This window comes from Vidua macroura, chromosome 4 (genome assembly GCF_024509145.1).
Source record: "Vidua macroura isolate BioBank_ID:100142 chromosome 4, ASM2450914v1, whole genome shotgun sequence".
NCBI classification, from domain to species: domain Eukaryota; kingdom Metazoa; phylum Chordata; class Aves; order Passeriformes; family Viduidae; genus Vidua; species Vidua macroura.
Window position 1 is genome coordinate 15195903 of NC_071574.1, and position 21100 is coordinate 15217002.

Consider the following 21100-nt stretch of genomic DNA (forward strand, 5'->3'; position numbering starts at 1 on the left):
TAGTTTGTGTCTGCTTCCCAAAAGGCTCCAGCTTCCACGGCTGTTTCAGACCTTCCTTGAACATGCATCTGAAGATTTTTACCCCATTAATCCACTCAGCATAAAAAACCACACACAGATCACGAGATACAATCCTGCACTCCAAACTCTTCCTGAAGCATTAGGAACTATTCTGCAAATGGTTCTTCAAAATGATAAATAAATAAATAAACATGCAAACAGAAAGATGACGCATAACATTTACCAGTAACCTGAGGCTTCCACTCCATAAAATTCCTCTCTTTATGTGGCCCTGACAATGTTGCCACAGCATTGCACAAAACTACTTACTTTTGGCACATCAATTGCCACCTCCCTCATGGCGCTGGGCCTGACATCATTCATCCCCCGCAGGAAGTCATTGAAAGCAATCATCACTGACCCAGCCACTGTGGTGTCCCACAGGCCTGGCCTCTTACCCAGCACTCTCCGCAGCGCGTACAAACCTAATGAAACAAAAAAATATGGAAATAGGTAGGCTTCCTCCTGGTTCTCACAAGCACAGTGTACCACACAGAAACACACTGCAGCATTGGAATGAAATTATGTTCAAAAGAGCGTCTCAGTGCTGGGCCTGAACTATGTCACAGAACATACAAGACACTTCTGATAAGAGAGCACAAAAAAGGGGATTCGACAACCACAAATCGAATATAAGTTGTATCTGTTCCAAATGACAAAATGAAACAGCCTTGTTCCCGTTTTTCCAGAGATGAAACTTACAGGGCAAACCCTCCAAAAGTCCATCTGAACACATTTCTAAACCACAGAGGAAGTGGGACAAAGAACATTCAAGGACATGTTAAATCAGCTCACAAGAAATCCACAACCTCACCCACTTTTCTATTATCAGGACAGTATCTTCAAAAGCTTTTAAAAACACCTGGTGAGATTGCTTTAACTTCCATCAGAACCCTATTTTTCCATGTAGTAAGATGCCAGACACCTGCATTTTTCTTTATATGGAACAAACATTCCCTGTGACACTTAATATTTTTTTGTTCCCTTCAGCAATTACACTTTTCAAATGCAGGCAGAGGTTTTACCCACTCTTTTTTTTTGGACAAATCACTCACATACAGTATCTATAAATCATGATACTAATTCCTAGTTTCCTCCTATAAATCAATCCCTCAAAAGCCACACAAGTCCCACCTACTCACAAATCAATAGTCCTCGGGCAGGACCAAGAGGTACCATTGGCAGTTCCCAGGCACTCCCAAGAGAGCAACTGAAGCCCCTGCTGTGTAAGGTGCCCAAAAGCAGCATAGTTTTCCCTGTATAATTATCCCTTTTAAGGCCTAATATAATTTAGAGTTTTATTGCTTCTGCTTCCAAACCTGTCCTGTGACTGAAAACGTTAAATTTTTTTTTTGTATATCATTACATGATGAGTATAATTTTATGTGCAGGTACCCACACATCCAGATACGCAGTATCTGTTGCCATGTGTATCAAAACAAATGAAGCACTTCATACCACATCAGCTCACCTTGCATGACCATAAAAAGACAAACATTTGTTAAGTCTCTTCTATATTTAACCAAACAAAACATCAATTAGTGCTACATGAAAGGACAATAAAAGGGATAAGCCGTTTCTGAAAATAGACGTGGTTTTAACTTTCAGCAGATTGTTGTCTTTTTTTTCTGCAGAGGCACTGGTAAATGCAGACATGCAAAGTTTCTGACAATGACAGGAATTCTGCATTTCCTACAATATATACAATGTGTGAAGAGACATAATACATCCCCTGTGAAGTAGTACAGCTGGTGTCTCTCCATAAAGTGCCAATTACGGCAGAGTCAGAGCACCTGCATCCAATACCCAGGCTCTTGATACAATACCAGAAAAGAAAAAAAGTTTGTATTTCAGGTTTCCCCTTGCACAGAACATCCAAAACTAATAAGATATATAAATAAAAACATTCCATGAGGCCAAGGAGAAAAATGAAAATCTGGTCACCAGAGGACAAGTATAAAATATAACTGACTCATTTTAATGACTCAGACAAATTTTCTCACCCACTTCTTCCTTCCTCTGAAGAAGTTAATTTTAAGGAAAAAAAAAAAAAAAAAAGAAAAAAAAAAAGACTTTGTGGGGTGGGAGTGGGCATTGGGGTCCAGTCTTATGATTTCTTTCAGGGCAATTAATTCACATGGGAATCTCAGTTTAAGAAAACGCAAGTAAATAGCATCACACAAAATTAAGGCATAGAGAAAGCAAGTAAACTATAAAGATACACACTTATTTATATACCTATCTACTCCATAGAGCGCCAGTGTCGCTCAGCACCCATTTGATACATTTTAAATGCCACTTGTTACATTTTAAATGTTATTTTCTTTTTTCCAAGACATGAGTAAGTCTTAAAACTAAGCACGTTTATTTTAAAAATTGAGAGAGAACACCAAATAAAAATGCCCAAGGAGACCACTGCTCTTAAGTTTTGTTACAGCCAGTTCTACGAGGAGTACAAGTGAAATTTCAGTCCTCAGCAGTGGGTTTGAAAGGCAACAGCCTTGATCCAGAACAGGAATAAAGAGGTCACAGCTTTCCAAACAAAGCCGGAATTCATTTCAGCATGTGCACGCACACGCCATTGCACAGGTCAGCATTTAATTGAAACAATGTTTTACATTAAAACAATAATAAAAAACAGATTGAAAAAGAAAGCATGATTCTTCCTGTTTCCTCCTGTTATCATAATCATTCTTTCCTGTACTTCAGATTGACCTCTAACAAGAGGGGCAGGGGGGGAGGGAGCCTCAGTAACAGGAGAAGGATACAGCCAGTGGCTTGCCAGAGGCAGGAAAACACATCCTTGTCTCAAGACGCTGAAAGATGGATTAAACGTAAGGAAATGCAGAGTAGGATGCAAACCCTGCTGCCAAAAGCAGTGCAGAGGCAAAGGAGGTGGAATCCTACAGCAAAGCCATATTCACCACTACACAAGTTATAATGCAGATACAAACAGGAACACCTCAGAAAACATCAGGCACCTGGGTGTCTTCCACATGGGAATGTTTTGGGTTGAGCATAATGTCATTGCTGTGAATTGACTCTGAGCACAGCATTTGTTTTAGCTCTGCTTGCTGCTTTTCAGATGTTAATCCATTCTTCAGGGTTAATGAGTTCCAATAAGCCTTCTGGCAGTGCCTCGGGGGGCTCAGAAGTGGGCTAGTGGGTTTTCCATTTTGTTCCAGTCCTGCATGAGGCAAGGAAGGACTGAAGTGCAGTGGGAACTGCTGAAGGGTCAGTGGGACTTCACACAGGCAAGGGATACCTATTTTGAGCACAGGGATAGTGAACAACACTGATCCTCAGTGAAGCAGCAATGGAAAATCCCGGTTTAAACAAAAAAAATTAAATAAAATAAAAAGGAAAAGGAAAAAAAAAAAGCAGCATAATAAGGCACGCATGATTACAAACAATGGAAAATAAACAGTTTGTTCCAGCCCAGAAACTGTGTGCTCTACCTCACCAACTCATCCTGTCTGTCTAGAACAGAGGAAACCAAGTGGACAGAGGGAAAAAACCCAGCAGAATGCCCTGTCCTGGTACATATGATCCTTCTTTGGTACCAGGCTATGCACAAAGTCGATAGCATTGGCTGCCTGTAAGATTTTCTTGCTCATAGCTTGGCTAAGTTTTGGCACATTAGGTCATAATAACAAATATCTGAGCCTAAAAATAGATCCTATGGCACTGCTATTATTTGTCAGAGTCTGTGTATAATTCCACATCACTGTAAATAATAGGAAGCAGCCACTCAGAATGACCAACATATATACTTTAGATTTCCAAAACAGAATATATATACACAGCACTCAAGGAAATAAACTGAGCCCAACAAAATGGTTAATCATACATCTTTTACTGCGCATCAGCTGTTCCTCTTGCAAATCCAACCTGTCTGGACTTACTCTACCAGAATCCCAATTGCAGAATTTTTAAGTAGCTTCAAAGAAATTGTTATCTTCTTATAAGATTGTTTACAAAAGTAAATGTTTCTTCTTTCTCTGCTGATCTGGCATTTCCCTCCCAAATTCTTCTGGCCAAACCCAGACGACACACACCATTTCTCTCTGTCAGATCCAACATGATCCTCTACCACGTGCTTGGCAGTAGAATGTTCAAGAGAGGGGCATGGATGAGTAAGACCCCAGCTTTCTTATGGCACTGGAGGGGGCATCTTCCTCTACTTCCAGATCTTTACATACTACACTTCAAAATTTAACAGGTTTATGCATAGAGAAAGCATTTCATGTAACTTAAAGTCAGTTTTAAAATGTACTTTAAACTTTTTTTTTCTTTTTAATTTAACCCATACATAAAACTGTATTTAGGAAAAAAAGTCAGAAAGCAGAAACCTTGACTTTTTTGCTCTCAAAACCATATTCTGCAATTTGTCTTTAGTTGCCAGAGCTATATGGGAAAAATCCCTGAATAACTTTCATGCACTGTTTGCACAGGAAAGATAATGCCCTTAAATCCCTTGTAACCATAATATTGCAAATTCACCAGGCTAACCTGAGCACTACTCTACTGCAGGGATTATATCCACGATTTATAGTCCTTCCTGAAGAGCCCTGACATTTGCTGGAACATGTCTGTGGAGCTGCCTGAAAGCTGCTGAGATTTGTGACAGGGGAGGGCAAGGAAGGAAGGAAGGAGGAACTGCATTTTCAGAACTTCTTTCGTAGAGGAAATGGTTTATTCACAGATCAGGTACACACACACGTCATTTATCCCAACACTGTGACAACAGAGGGAAATAAGGAATACCAGACTGCCTGTTCCTAGCCTGCTCCCAGACATAAATGTACCTAAGGGCGGTCACATGTGCGTGAGGAGAAAAATAAGGACTGCCAGGCTACCAGAACAGCAAGGGCAGAAAGACAATAACCAACAGCTAATAGCTAAGTGCCCAGTCTAATTGTAATTAGGAATGTTGGCACAGGATACAGCTAAAAATTAAAGTCAGGAGACTTATGAAAACTTTGCCTGAAAACGTTTAAGTTGTGTCCTCCAATAGTAGTTAATCATTCTACATACAAATGCGTACTGCTGACTGCATTGCCACACATGAATAACATAATTTTTTTCATACCACTCAAGCTGCCGAAGCAAGAACATGGTGACTTATCTGCCAAGAAGATTAATTTAAAACATTAGTTACAGTGATTGATCAACTCTTCTGAAAAATAATCCCTATTTCCTGCTTATATAAATATCACCAGCCAGAATGGGATGTGCTTTAAACAGATTAAGTATTCAACCCACAACTGTGTGCATGAAGTCAGCAATCCCATCATCCAATTAGCTGCAAATTTTGGATAAACACACACTTAAAATTAATTATGATGAAAACCGAAAGTTCACATGCCCTTACTGCAGTGAGTGCAATTCTCCCAGTGCAAAAACAAAAATCAAGTACCATTACAAAACAAACAAAAAAATGGGCAAAGATTTTCTTCAAGAAAAAAAATAACTCCAAAAACCAACACAGCATGCACCGACATTGCTGGAGAGAGGCAGCAGCCACATGTAGCCACTTCTGCACAAAAGCCATCATTCTGAGCTGCTGCTGGAAGAAACAATCCCAAAGCACATGTTACAGAGGCCAAAAATGCCACATTGCTTTGCCATGTGTGTGTGCAAGCAAGGGCCCGTTTGCTCCTAACCTGCTCAGCCCATTGCTTTGGTTTAGAAACACCCTCTGCTTCAGGGACCCAACTTAAACACCACAGAACACAGCACCAACTTAACACTCTTAACACTGAAGATTGGATTTTCTTGCTCTCCTTACACCATAAGTTACAATGATGGAACAGAGTGCCAGAAAACTCAGTTGTCCCAGTCCAAAAATTCATTTGTATCACATCTGTGCTTTTCAGTGCATTTCAAAATCCAATATTCCGCCCTTTCTGCAAAAATTTCATAACACCTTTTTTTTTTTGTATTGACCATCTGACTAGATATGTTACTAATATTCCTCAAACTCACAGATTTTCTACGTGACCTTTTCACAAAAAGGCAAGCAGCCTTTCCCACCTCATTTTGAATGTCACATGGGAGCCAGTACTCAGTTTGACAATGCAATAGCAGATTGTTTGCAACAGCATAGCTTCAATATTTGTCCCAGCTACTAATAAATAAGTAACAACACAGACATGGTATTTTCAGTCACTTTCCATAAGGGAATAAAATAATTACAGCATGTCAAATAGTGCTTCCCCTTTCAAATCTGTAACTGCAGTCAGTTCATTAGAAAGCAAACAAAAACCACCCTGCAAAACAAACAATCCCATTGCCTTGGTCATCATCTGCCTCTGTCAAAATTTGCATCTTCAACAGCATCTCAAGCCCACATTCCTACATTTAGCAGTATAATCCAAGAAAAATATCTATATTTGTTGCACACCTCCAGCAGAACCCAGGTCCAGACAGTGCTGGGAAAGGTTCAGAATCTTTATGGCTTGAAGAAAGGAAGGATATTCTTGATGCCCTAACACTGAGCTGTTTCATCAGGGCTATGCCTGAGCTGAAAGGAAGAGCTCGATTGGAGACAGAAGGCTGGGAAGGCAAGGATTGAAGGCAGCATTTGTCTGCTTGAAAGAGCAGTCAGGGGCTTCTCCTCGGGGTGCACAGAGCCTCACTGTTAATCACATTAGCCCACACAGCTCATGTTTCCTGCAGGTGGCCAGGCTACCACAACTGCAGGAGCTGGGGGGGAAAAGCCACACAGGTCTAACAAAGATACATTCCTGGGCTTCAGGGGAATTCACTTCCCCACCAAATATAGGGAAAACTGGAAAAATCCTAGGAGACAGTCCTTCAGTTGATTTTTGGTTTTTAATTCTTTTAATGCAAGTGGATTGCAGAAACTTTTTTGGGGTGTAGGTAGAAGATACAGCAGGAAGTTTCTCAGCTCCAACAAAAAGCTAGTACAGTATGCTTCTAAATAAATCACACCTTTACAGATCTAATATCCACATAAAATCAACCTACAGAGCTATGGATTAAACACCATAAAGCCTCTCCATCCTGTACTATTCACCAGAATGCAGGGATATTGAAATGGGCAAATGAACAGCACAGACAAGATCTCCAAAAAACAGGACTGAAAATTATGAGCACAAGACAACAGACCATTATTACATGCCTATGAAAGGGACTTCACAGATTCAGCAGAGTACTGCTGATTCATCCTGGTGCATCTCAATCTCTTATTTCTCTAAGATATTCTTTAACAGACAGCTCAAGCCAGTAAACCATTCTAATCCTAAAGGCTAAGCAGGATGATACCTTTTTTTAGGCAATTAAAAACCTTCTGATGCAAAACATAGCCACCAGTGCCTCTTTCACAGAAGTCTCAAAGTCTCAGTGGTTGCAGCATCCTTATTGGAAGCAAATCAATGTTCTTTTCAGAGTGACCACTATTTAAACAAAGCCATTTTTTCTTCCTCTCCTCATGATGCTATCTTATCACAGCCCAAATGTTTTATATCAGCACACTGAAAAGATGTGTAATGAACAAGGATATTCAAGATAAATTCTGAGAGTCACAAAGCAAATACTTCCTTTCTCTGTAAACAATATGACTGAACCCACTCCTTGAAGAAATCAAGCTATATTTATATTCACCCTCTTGAAATGCGACAGGCAGCCATAGAAGGATAAGTTTATAATAAAATGCTATATTTGGAAACCTTTGTTGCTAAGCATCCTCTAACATTCAGTACAGTTTATACCATTCATGTCCCTGCTACATAATTAACATTTCATATGTTTTGTTTTTTTTTTTTAAAAAGAAGTACAGTGCTTATCTTTGCCAATAAATTAAAACCATTATAATTTTTTTGGGAATTAATAAAAGACCACGTGGCAAATTAAATAAAGGAGAAGCTTCAAGATCTCAAGGTCATACAAACACTGACATTATATGCCAGGATATGGCAGTCTATCTTCTATACACTCCTCTGCTTGAGATAAAACAATTCAGAAGGCAGATGTTCACACTAAAAACCAGTCTCCTAAATAATTTAGGATACAGTAGACCTCTCCCAACCTGAAGAATATGACTTTCTCAGCTGCACACATAAATCAGCCCTTTTCTTGTCAAGAAATTTCTGTGTGTGAATCCCTTGGATGGCGTTCAAGTCTTCAGGAGCCTACCTAGAGGAGCCCAGTGCAAGCTGATGTTCACAGGATGTAGCCCAGTGCCCAGCATGGAATCTGCAGGTTTATCACATTTGGCTGTTAACTTCTGTGGAAATCACAATTATCTTGCTAGGCAGTAGAGAATCACAGCAAATTTCTCCAGTGCAGCCAGTACAGGTATTGTAATCTTGGACACGTGGATATCCTATAAAAATCAGTTTTATGGTTTCATTTTTGTGAAAGGCTAGAACTGTATCTTCAGTGGAGGAAAAGGAGAAAAATCCACTACTATTTTAAAAATGCAGCAGATAAAAATGAAAACACTCTTAGCTGATTATTATAAGCATCCCCAAGGTGTCATGGGTTTTGGTTACAATACCCTGTTTGGGAAAGTCCAGATCACACTGCACAGATTCTCCAAGTTTCTGGTCCTCATTTCCTCTCCCTGCCCATCCCAGCATACACCACACCGTAATTCTGTACACACCATAGTCACGGGGGCCTAGAAACATTCAACACAAAATGGACATTACAGACCCCCAAAACGTCTTCAAAATTCCCATGAAAATGCAGAGTTGCTGAACAGAACATGAAACTTGCCTCTCTGAGCCCAGCAGTACCGCTAAGCAAATCTTGCACTGGAGAACAAACAACTTCTGCCAAAAAAACCCAGTTGGAATATGTTTAATTCTACAATGGTTATTTACTTTCCATTAACAAATGGTCTTCAGAACTATATAGAAGGCAAACATCAAAGCTTTTATAATGAAGTATCTTGGGAAACCTGACTAGAGATGCAAAAGCCCTACAAATACTACATTTACCACGTTACTAATTACTACACTCTTGGTTTATATAAGCAGTATACACACAATACATGTGTTAAAAAAGCGGAGTTGAAGTAGAAAGATAAGGAAAGATGAGTCCTCTGGAAAATGATCTAAACTTTGTATTAAGAATATAAACATATTTAGCTTGCAAACTTGCAGTCTTTCCAGTCACAAGCCCAAGGATATAAATGGGGTATGCAGGACTTGAGAGTCTCCCACAGACCACAACAGAAATACAAGCAGCAAGCAACAGAAATCCTGTGCCAAAAACTGAACATGTATTCCTGAGTCCTGAAATCCTTTTGCTAAGCTAGTTTCCACATTTCAGCTGTACTTACACACACATCAAGTTTAAATGTAGCACAAATAACCTTAACATTTATGAAAGAATTCTTAACTCAAATGTTGTCTTAATACCAAGCATTTTGGACATTTAGAAATGTGCATTAATCACCTTAACTATAGTTTTATACCACGTTTTATCATGCAATATACATATATATGAAATATTATGTTCAATTCTAAGGCCTACATCACCAAAAAAGTTATTGACAAACTGGAGGCAGTTCAGAGAAAAATCAACACAATTTCTTGGAAGGCAGGAAGGACTTATTTATGAGGAAAGATTAAAAGAGCTAAATATTTATAGTCTGGCTCAGTAATGAATGAGGAGGTAGGGGACATGAGAACAGCCTAGAGATATCTGAAGGGTGTAAACACTAAGGAGGGAGAACAAACGTGTTATACAAGGATGTAAATAGAAATAACATGATAAAACTAAACAAGGGAAGATTAGGCTGAATATCAGAGAGCATTCCTGGATAGCAAGCTAGCTTGGCCCTCAGCAGAGTTTCTGAAGTGAAGCAACAGGAGCCCATGCATCTTGGAACAACACAAAAAACTAGACAAAACACTGGAAAATTTGCCATATGAAGGAATATTGCTCTGCTGAGGAGAAACAGTATATTATAAAAGTATTTGCTAAGTTTAACTCCAGTGAAAGCAGTAATATTCTGCAAGGTGTTAAATACACAATATAAAAAACAGATAAAGAGCTTACCTGAAAAAAAAAAAACAACTTCAACTAAGAATGTACCTTAATGATGAGCAACTTAAGTTCTGTTAATGTAACAGCTCGACTGACTCATGTTTGTGCAACTTCTTGAAGAGGAAAACTTCACGTGGGCTGCAAGGAGTTAACGGCGCTGGACTGTATTTTTCCCAGCAGAGGTCACCCCAGGGTAACAAACGACAGGGAAATCTGACAGCACGCATTCAAACGTAAAGAAAGAAGAGCAATAGGAAGGAGACATCCTCCTCCCCTCATGCCCACCACTGGCTTTGGATGCAAAGTTCATGGATAACACCGCGTCCTGTCACAGGTAGATGCCTGAAGTTTTTTATCTATGCAATATTCAACCTGCACAACATTCCAGATTTATTTGTTAAGAGGTCCTCATGAAGTGGGTAAATATCATCTATTTGCAGAGGGATTATGAATCCATCTGCACATGCATAAGTAAAAGCCTCAGCTGGGTCACGTTTGGAATTGAAACCACAACATCTCTCAGAGAGAGCTCTCTCTGAGAGCTTCAGATTACATTAGTTAAGTGTTTACTATTTGAGCACTGAGACACAGGCATACTGACAGGCTTCTAAAAACACAGGGGAAGGAAAATAGAAAGGGAGTTTATCTTTTTTATTAACAAATATATACAAGCAGGAAAAAAAAATGTTTTCTAACGTAAAACAGAGCTTAAAACACAACTGAAGCCAAGAGGAAAACACTAGAAAATGAATAATCTCATATATTTTTTTCTTCTTGATCCATAAAAACTCCACAAATTCCTATTTGAGAGCTATCCCTTAAAAATTCTGGAAGCTGGCAAGCAAAGACTTTGCTGTTCCAGGTGCCATCAACCCTAATAAAGCATCTGTCATCTTCACAGTCAGTTCCGATGCAAGAATTATCCGTGCTCTGTGCCACTGCCAGAGGAAGCTGTCCTGGTGCCAAAGGAAATAAAAGTAACCAGCACATGCAGCAAACTTATTTGCGAACTACAAGGGAGAAAACATGTGTAAGCAGGGCTGGATAGTCAGATTTTGACTCAGCTGTTTTAAAGGGCTGCTCATGGGCAGATTCAAGCTCCAACACTCAAACTGTGCAGACTCACTCTAGCAAAACCCAGGAACTGATAGAGCGTACTTGCAATAGTTCATCCAATGAAAACAGAAGTGAACTTACGCTGAAGCATTCCCTGGAACATACTGAACCCTGGCATGGATAATTCTGCAGGGCTAAGCCTGTTCCCAAGGCCAAGGGCCACGTTCCAGCCCCCAGCTCAGGGCATGCTCTGCAGCTCTCTCAGCTCTGCTACACAACCTAAGCCAGGCACACACATCGCCCCTGCCAGGAGCTCCTCATCTGCAGGAAAATGGAATACAGGCACAAAATATGGAAGAGAGACACAGGAAACACACCTGAGGCCCACAGCCTCCACATCCTGGGAACAAGGACCTGCAGGACAAGCTGTGCAGCCAGAGTGTCTTAAGATTTTTGTGTGTAAGGGGTTGTCTAGAGAGTAGAAAAGCTCTTAGGCATGTTAGTTAACTCCCAAAACCATTGGTTTACTGAGAGTAAGCTGTCTAAGAACCTAGAAATGGCATGGGGCAATCCCCAGGGTTAATGATCTTAACACTACATTTTAAAAGTTATTAATATTCAAAGAATTTTTCCCATTTGCCTGGGAAGAGCTTGGCTGTGTTTTCTTTGGCATAAAAATTAATAAAAACTCATTGTTTCAAAAGCTATTAGTAGTGTAGATTTTTTTCTTTAATAAAGAGACTAGAAGTAAAATAATACCCTAAATAAGATAAACAAAGCCTTACCTGCTTCCTTGCACAAGGCTGCTAAGTCTGCACCCACATAACCATGTGCGCTATCAGCCAGATGTGCCAATTGCTCTGCTGTGAGCGAATGGGGAACCTTCTTGAGAAGCTTCTGGAGAATGTCCAGACGGTCCTGGGCATTGGGAATTCCAATTTCTATCTCCTTATCGAAACGCCCCGGCCTGCGCAGTGCTGCATCGAGGGCATGAGGGCGATTGGTGGCCCCAAGGACCAACAGCTGCCCTTCACTGCCTTCCTGAAGGCATCAAACAACGCAAAATATTACTTTTAAAATACAATTAAATGGCAAACAGATAATACAAGAGGCACTCGCACTTTAATCCCCAAGAATCTGCTTTCCTAAATCCAGAAATTAAGAACCAAGGAGAGAAAAAGAAGTGTTTAAGCTAAAATGAAGCGCTGGCACAAGAACAGAACAGAATCAGCAGACCTTGAATAAATACGGTTGGGGAAACAAATCAGTTCAGGTATTAAACACAGCAGAGACAAGAGGTTATGAAGTTTCCTGTAGGTCCAGCAGGAAAAGCAAGGTCAAAAATCCTAACCAATTTCCTCAAACTCTGCTTCTTCACTTTTACAGTGAGGCACGATCAGTTAGGAAGTCTCTTGTAATGTCTTTCTCTTCTTGTGAATGAAGCACTCTTTCCAGGAAGAAATTTTTTTTTTTTTTTTTTTTTTTTTCAACAGAAAATATGTTCTGCCTGTGAACAATTCCAGACTGGGCAACTCAAACTGGCATGCAGGAAAAAAATGAGAAACTTGCATATTACATAAACAGAAGAAATTTATTTTCATACTCTGGAGAGAGTTCTTTCATCTTTCCTGGTAATAATCGTAAAACAATAGATGAGAGATTGCCAAACTTTATGGGCTTAATCCATAATTTACTCAAGTCAATTAAATTTACTGTTTCTTTATTAGGCTTTTGTTTATGCTCTACATACTGCTCTGGCAATCTTGAAATAGCTGCTGTTGCCTTTAATCATGCAGCCTACATATCACCAGAAGTATTCTGATGACTTTGATTTCAGAGCCATTAGAAATACCTGGTTTAGTTCAATGATGGGCTATCACTGAAATCTCAGTTTGATCTCCAAAACTACAAGAGGGTTAGAAGGCAAAGGAAAGGCAGTGAATGGGAGAAACCTACTTTCTTTAAAACTAACAGTTTTCAGGAGACATTCCTCTCCTACATCCTCTGCTTAGCATCCAAAAAAGCTTTAGATTATCCTACAAAGTCTTACCTAAGTTTGTTTTCTTTCCTCCTCTTTCCATCTCAAGTTGGCTCCACTGTAGAAGCAATATTATTTTGTTCAGCAAGTCCCCACGTACATTAATTGTCCCATTAGATTTAACTTACTGAGCCAATGCCATCCATTAATGTCAGCAGTGAAGCAACAACTCGCTTTTCCACTTCATTCTGAGCCCCTTCTCTCTTTGGACAGAGTGCATCCAACTCATCTATAAATATAATTGAGGGGTGACTGAGGGGAAAAACATAAAGGAAAAAAATGTTTAAAAAAATGTCAGGAAGATTTAAAACACTAAAGTAGAGGAAAGCTGGTCATGGAAAACATCCAGTTCCTACAAAAACTAAAAAGCATCCTACTCAAGAGAGAAAACTAAAATGAATAATATATTAGACAACTAATACCTTCAGTATGCAATAATCTTTTGCTAATGTACTATGAACACCAGTCACATAGACGTCTAAAGTCTGCCTTAGCTGGGTCTAACAAATTTGGGCAAGATGCCACCCTACTCCAGAGGAATGCTATATTCAGTGCAAACACCAACACATTTAGAGCTGGCCTCCAAAGATAAAAAACTAGAGGAAAATCTGAATCCTGGTGAAACTCTGGCTCATGCTTCCATCTGTTGAAATAAGCACACAATGCACTAACAACACAGGTTAAGCGATTTGGCACCATCCCTAACATACCCTTAAAAAGGACAGTGTCCAAAAGGATTCAAGAGGCATCCTAAAATTTGACTGCTTTCCTCCTAGCTAAGCTAAACAAATTTATTTCCTTTTAAAAAGCACTAGATGAAAAAGGTCACAAGTCAAAGCTTCTTGGAAATATTTATCTTTTAAGAACACTAAGGCTGGAACCACTACCATGAATAAAATTCTCCAAAGGAACATACCAGAGAGAAGCTTCAGCAAATATCTGACGTAACCTTGACTCAGACTCCCCATAAAACCTGTGAAAATTAAAATATTCTAATAAAAATCTTGTGGTTTTTGTGTTCTCTAAGCAACCTGGAAAATTACTGCTTTTGAGTTACAAAAAGCTGTAGTGCACCCTTTCAAAGTCCTGAAGTCTAGGCAAATCTACAATTATCTTTATTTCCAAAAGGACCAGAAATTAAGATGAAATGGGGCAAAGCAAATTTCGAATCATTAAAGATAAAGGGAAATGCTTCTCTTCTACGTTAGAAACAATTTTACCTACATTTTTTTACCAACAACCAAAAAATTACTTCTCTGGACACATCAGTCTGTGCAGTGTCACAGAAGAAGTAACCTTATTGCAGAAGTAACCCACAGGCAACTGCAGATGCAGTTCTAATCTTGTCTGTAATTTAATCCATACCTTACACAAATGTCCCAGCCAAGTTCAATAAACCTCTTTTAATACAAGGAATATAAGCCCTACTTGAAAGAATCCTTTCCCATTTGTTTTTGACTCTTTTGGGCAGGTAACCCACAGCAAATACTACATCTCTCCACAATGGACAGATGCCAGGGTATATTTTGGGCTACCATATTTGCAGAATTAATGCAAATAAAGTGGGTGGACTTACTTGCTTATGATTTCAGGGCCGTTAATGACAGTAACATGAGCGCCAACCTCGTCTGCGATGGCTTTGGCAATCATGGTCTTCCCAGTTCCTGGAGGACCATAGAGCAGCACTCCTCGAGGAGGAGGGATCCCTTGGGACAAGCACATGCAGGCAAACAGAGAAAAGAAGTTACTGGTAATAAATGCCAGGCCCAGCCTGCACTTGCACATTTCACTGTCCCTGTTACTACCAATAATAACTTGACCTCAGCATCAATTCATTTAACAGACATCTCATTATGATGAAGCAGGTTTTCAGGGAAAAGATCACTCTTAAATGTGACATACTACACACCTTGTATTTTTAAAGTCCAAAAGACTCTGTTTAAAAAGCACCTATTTAAATAATTTTATTTTTCAGCAGTTCATTATAATCTTCCCTGTGTTTTCTCAAGAAAATTACTCAACTGAGTACCTAACATCCATGAATACACTTTAAGTTATTCATTAGTCTTTCAGTGTCATTATATCAAATTTCCCACATCAGAAAACCACTTCTCTTCAACACTCCAAAAAGTTCTAGAAATGCTGTGAGGCTTGATTTAAGAGTGTTCGCAAGATGATGAAAAACACACATTAAAAGGATGAATCTGCCTATTTAATAGCATATATTAAGAGCCAAAGAGACAGAAACATTCAGGTACATAACATAAGGGACTTTGGAAGAACAAGGTGCTGCTATGTACAATTGAAGCTGAACAGAAAATACAGGTAAACTGCATGAAATAACTGTGATCCCAGGTAAAGAGCCCACCAAAGAAAATTTAAGACCAGCAAAGCCAAATTAAATGGGCACAAAAGCTAAAAACAGAAGTTGAGAAATTAGAAAGCAAAAAGTAAAGACAAATGTTTGACAAAGGCCTGACCCCAGTACAAAAGACACTGGTGAAACCCAACCAAAGAAACATCAAGTGGGACTGGGAATCAGACAGGGAATGATGCCTCAAGGGCATGCCCAAATCTCATAAACGAATAAGAAAAACTAAGAAAAAATTATCTGGCCTCTGAAAAAGGATAAAATATAAAAGCATCTCTACAGACAAGTTCCTTCACACCAGTCCATTAAAGCATGTGCTGCTCCCTCCTGTGGCATTTCTGGCACTGGCAATACACAGGGCTGTGGAACCACAGGTTCACCTCAGCTCCAGCCTCGTTGCCCGCTAGCAGCCAAGGACTCCCAACGTTTGGATGGGGGCTAAAGGATTGTAACTGCTGAGAAAACATCATCATCCATCATGTGATTAGTAGATAATCTGCTCAAGCTTCAGGGATTAGGTATCAAGAACACTCATGCTGAAGCAAACCCTGCTGCCACAAAACCACATGGTGATGCTGGGGTTGGACCAAATTGAGCTGGACCACTCATGATGGAGATGCCTCACACCACCCCACTGACACCTGTGGAACAGGGCCAGGAAACAATCACCTGTGTGCTATGGAAACTGTCTCCACTGAGAATACCTCTTCTCTGAAGTGTGTGTGGGAGAAGAGGTCATAGAAAGAAATAAAGGGCCTCCAAGACAAGAGAGTAAAGAAATATTTATAGGTAAAAGAGCCCTGTCTCACAGCAATGCACGCCTCAACAAGGTACACGGCCATTTGTGATAAATACACAACACAGAGTCACAAAAATCCTGCAAGTGTTTATATATATTAGCTATAACTTTATGTATGGCAACAGTAATCATATTTGGTTTTCCACCCTGTAATTCCATGCTGAACACACTGAGCAGTTGGAGTAAACAGCTCAAAATACCTCCTTAAAATTTTGCAGGAACACACAGGGATAAAAATAGCAGAAGAATTAATCTGAGTTCTTCTCCATTTAAAAGATATTCTTAACTGAGTCTAACAACACAAAGTCTTATGACAACACAAACAACTGCCCCTTTCAAGTGTCCAAGTACAGAAGTCTTTCCTATTTGCTATAAATTCTCCTCATGCATGCCTGAATTTTGGTACAGACACACATTTCTTCCCGGCTTAACTGTTTCTTATGCAGGCTAACCAGAACATTTCCACAGTATCAACACAGTGTAATTATAAAGCAGTTTGACATTGTTGGGACAAAGAAGTTTGCCAGATCAATTACATAAAATTCGGTGCATAATCCTGGAGTAATTAGTGCTTAAAAATAAAAAAAGTCACATTAAAGAAGAAAGTTAATGAAGTAAGCCAACGCTCAGGCATCATACCATAACTCTTGAACAGTTCAGGTTGCTTCAAGGGCAGTTCAACAGTTTCTCTAATAGTTCTGAGCTGGCTGCTTAAGCCTCCTATCATATCATAGGTGACCCGGGACTGACATTTGCCATCCTCTGCTACACTGGTCCTTGGTTCAATAAAATTGATTTTAGTTCTTGAAGAAATGAAGTAAAAACAATCTGTATTGCTCATTACTCCCATTTTGCCAGTTAGTGGGAGCCCCTCAGTGCTGCCTTCCCCAGCCAACTGAAGATCTTGGGTGAGGTCTGCACCATCTCCCCTGCTGGTTTTGTCTCCATGCCCAGAGTCTGGAGCACTGGGTGAGCCTAGATCCACGGCTTTGCTCGGGGTGCGTACGGAGGCAACCTCTGGACTGTCACCAATGTCCATCCTGCTGAGCTGTAAGGACAAGTCCAAAGCGCTGCTCTCCAAATCAGATCTCTCAAGGTCTGGCTCACTGGAATCACCGGGAATGGCACCGCCCTGGGCAATCAGCTCTGCACCGTCAGTCCCCTTCACTTTCATCACCACGATGTTGCAAAGTTTGCCATAGTAAGTGAAAGCCAAGAGGTTTCCTGGCAGGACTATTTTACCATCTATGAGATGATTAAAGAAGAAAAAAAAAACAATGATGCTATTTCAATCTACTTTGGCAGCAATTAACACTCAGATATTCCTGCATCAGAATAATTCTTTATCAGGAAGCTTAGAAAGTGCTATAAATTAACATAACAGAAGGTAATTATGAGGTAATTTCAGGTTCTTTGATCATTTTGTGCACAAGAAGACTCTACTGGGTAAACATTTGTCAGTATCATATGTAATCTCCTAAACTTAAACTCATGATTAATTTCAGCTTCTTAAATTTCATACAAAGGGAGGATTTTTGAATTTGTATTGTAAGAAGTAAAAATTTTACATTCACTACCTTGAATAACTTACCTTGCTTTTTTGCCTTACTTACATATACCTACCACCCAATTAAGAGCAACTTTACTTATTCACCACCAACATAAATAAAAGGGATTCAGAGATTGGAATTTCAAGTTAATGTTGATCCTTTAACTTGTTATTAATGTGCAGCAGTGCACTCTTTTCCTCACAGTGTGAGTAAACTCTGAAGTTCACCACAGCAGCATCAGCCTGAAGGCTGTCAATGGCTGCTGAACACTCCTACCTCGAGCCAGCAATACAAGTAATGGACAGGAGAAATGGAATCACAACTAATGCAAATTAGATATTTACAGCATGATATAATTAGCTAGCCCAAGACAGATCCCTGAACAATGTGTGAGCAACATAACATCCCCTAATTTTGCCATAAGCCCTTGATTAAGGACATAAAAGGAAAACGTTCGCTCTTGTATCCAGAACTACAAAAATTGAACAGTCAAAAGAGAAGCAGCAAAACTCATACCAAGGTTTCTCAGCAGACAGACAGACATTTCCTCAGCATTAACAGTGGCATCTTTGTCCCTGTGGTAGGAAGGGAAAAAATTGATTTTCCAAGCACTTATAACCAAAACCACAGTCTTCATATCATATGGACTTAACCCTGAAGATATTAGACACATAGTAACAAAAGAAGCGTACCTATTTAATCCAGTTTTGCCAAACAAAATGTTGTAATTAACAAAATCCTAAGCTGTGTTTATCATTTCTTAGGATCACAAATAGGCAATGCAGCCATCTTACCTTTGCAGGTACAATAATCATTGCTACAGGTACTGAATTGAGAAGAATTTAGATCAGGCAGGTCTCTTTCAGCCTTGCAGACACACATACACAACTTCTACTGACTAAAACAGTGCCTTGAGCACTTGCACATCCACTATCAAAACACTCCCAAGTTTTCCCACAAAGCATTTTCTAGTCGTTTAGTTAGCTGACTCAGAGCTAAGACTCACTTCATCCCCATTCTGCAGATGGAAGTCCACAACTTCTGCAATCACTCACACCTGCACACTGAAAAGCAGCGGCATCAAGGGCCTTTACAGCAGACGCAGCTGCTGCAACTCCAAGTGGGAACAACGGGGGGAGCCCTAAGCCTGTCAATGAAAAGCCGTTTCTCGATTGTAGCGATCAAGAAAGCAACTTGATGGAAAACAGGCGTATTAAGTTAATTTAGAGGACACCTCTTAACAGCCTTTCCTGATGAGTAAACACATACGTTGTTGGGGTCTGGAGTTGGGGATTGATTCTTTTAAGTGGAGGAAAAGCTAAATTATGCAGACAAGCAATACCCAGAGGTGTTTAATTTGCAGAGAATGAACTACGCCTGTAAAGCATCTAGAAACCTAGGAAGTACTTGAGCAATGAGACTTCAATGTATTCTTTTAGTAATTTATGTTCTTGCTTCTTACATGAAACTATGGCTCTCTGGACATCAGGAGGAATTTCTTCATGGAAAAAAAAATCTGCAAATGACTGCCTGGGAACTGTGATGTTTATTTAAGTGCTAGGACACTTTCAAAAGTAACTGTAAAGTAACTTTATTTAGGAAATAACTATAATCAGACTCTACAACAATCCAAATGCCAACTCTGAGCAATGATAAAGAGAATGACAAAATATTGACATGAACTGGTTGAATAAAAACCTCAATCAGGTTATAACAGGTTCCATACCTCAACCTTACATCGACTTCCTCTGCCTGGATGACTGCACCAGTCACAGGCTGCACAGTGATGGCATCACCTGGATTTACTTTCAGGTTTTTCTGTGTGGTTTCAACCAGCCCAATTTTCCCGCCCGGGAAGCCTGTGGTGGGCCAAGCAGTACAGACCTAGGAAGAGTTTTCAAAGCAAACACCTGTCAGTTGAGGTCTTGCCCCTCTCATTTCCAGTCAAGGTTAATATGAAGGATTAGGTTAAAACCTGGTTCCACTGAGCAAGACACAAGGGACACTGAGCTCTTAAGATTTGACCTAAGACACTTTCAGAATTGTAGGGGTTATATTTTGCCTACAAATGTGATAAAAATTTCCACAAGGACTCTGTACACATTCTGGAGATTACTCAAAAGCATACACTATGCTGATCAGAAAATGCTACGCAGCAGTGAAAAAAAAGGTTAGCAAATAACTATACACTTTATTTGCAAGTAAAATAGATGTCTGCTTATGCAAGATAAAATATATAACCCATTTACTCACACACATTTATTAACATTATAAATGTATAGGAAAAAAATCAGCTGCATGGATTTTTTCCAACACGGAGAATACTGATTCAACGACAGTGTAGAAAACATGGACGAGCATATTCACCATCTTTCTCAATGCATGATCCATGCTGGTTCCATTAAATACAACAGGAACAGGCTAACAGCACGGGAAAAGCACTTATAGGGTCAAGAAAGGGTCTCACCTCCTGCCGCCCATCAGCGGAGGTGAGCAGGGCTGGCCTCCCTATACAAAGATCCGCAGACTTCATGCTGCTCAGCGACAGCTGCGCCAGCGCTCTGCGCAGCATCTTCGGGACTTTGTCACTTCCTAAAGTTTTCGGGAGAAAAAAAAAAAAAAATTTTCTCCCCTTCCCCACAGTAAACCCAGCGTTTCCGCGCTCCCCGGGAAGCACAATCTCGCCAGCCCGCACGGCGCCCGCCTTGAGGGGAGCGCGCGGACCCCCGTGAGGCGCCGCCGGTGGGGATGGCAACACGGGCGGTCCCACGCTGCCGCTCGGTACCTCCCCTTCCACCGCGATTTCGCTTCCGCCGGCACCCTTCCACGGGGATAAGAGTAGGTTTCATGGCGGCCCGGTCGGAGAGATCCCCCGTTCCTGAGCGGCCGCGAGAGTGGCTGGGCAGGGACTCAGATTCAAACGAGGCGCCCTCAGCGCGCCGGGCTGAGGCAGCGGGGCCGGGGCTGCCATCCCCGCCTCCCTCACAACGTACCTGCCTCCACGGCGTCGGCGACACGCAGCACCAGCGGTCCGCCCGCGGCAGCTCCGATGGGAGCATCCCGCGGGGAGCCGCCGCCCGCGGCCGGGCGCCCCTTGCTCTTCCTTCTGGAAGAGGAGGCGGACATGCTTCCCGTGCCTGGCGCAGAGCGGTTCCGGAGCAGAGGCCGGCACCGCCCCGGGGGCGGCCGCTCCCCGCCCCGCT

General features: G+C 40.7%; 1 protein-coding gene across 1 annotated transcript in view; it reads right to left on the reverse strand.

Annotated features, from left to right (window-relative positions):
* The window catches only part of SPATA5 (spermatogenesis associated 5), a 161959-nt gene that overhangs the window by 140830 nt on the left and 29 nt on the right, over positions 1–21100 (reverse strand). The window contains 11 exon segments of the mRNA XM_053975256.1: positions 331–485; positions 11925–12180; positions 13306–13429; positions 14094–14150; positions 14754–14883; positions 16987–17592; positions 18414–18472; positions 19624–19781; positions 20365–20489; positions 20891–21050; positions 21052–21099. Of these exon segments, the coding sequence (XP_053831231.1) occupies positions 331–485; positions 11925–12180; positions 13306–13429; positions 14094–14150; positions 14754–14883; positions 16987–17592; positions 18414–18472; positions 19624–19781; positions 20365–20489; positions 20891–21050; positions 21052–21099 (1878 nt within the window).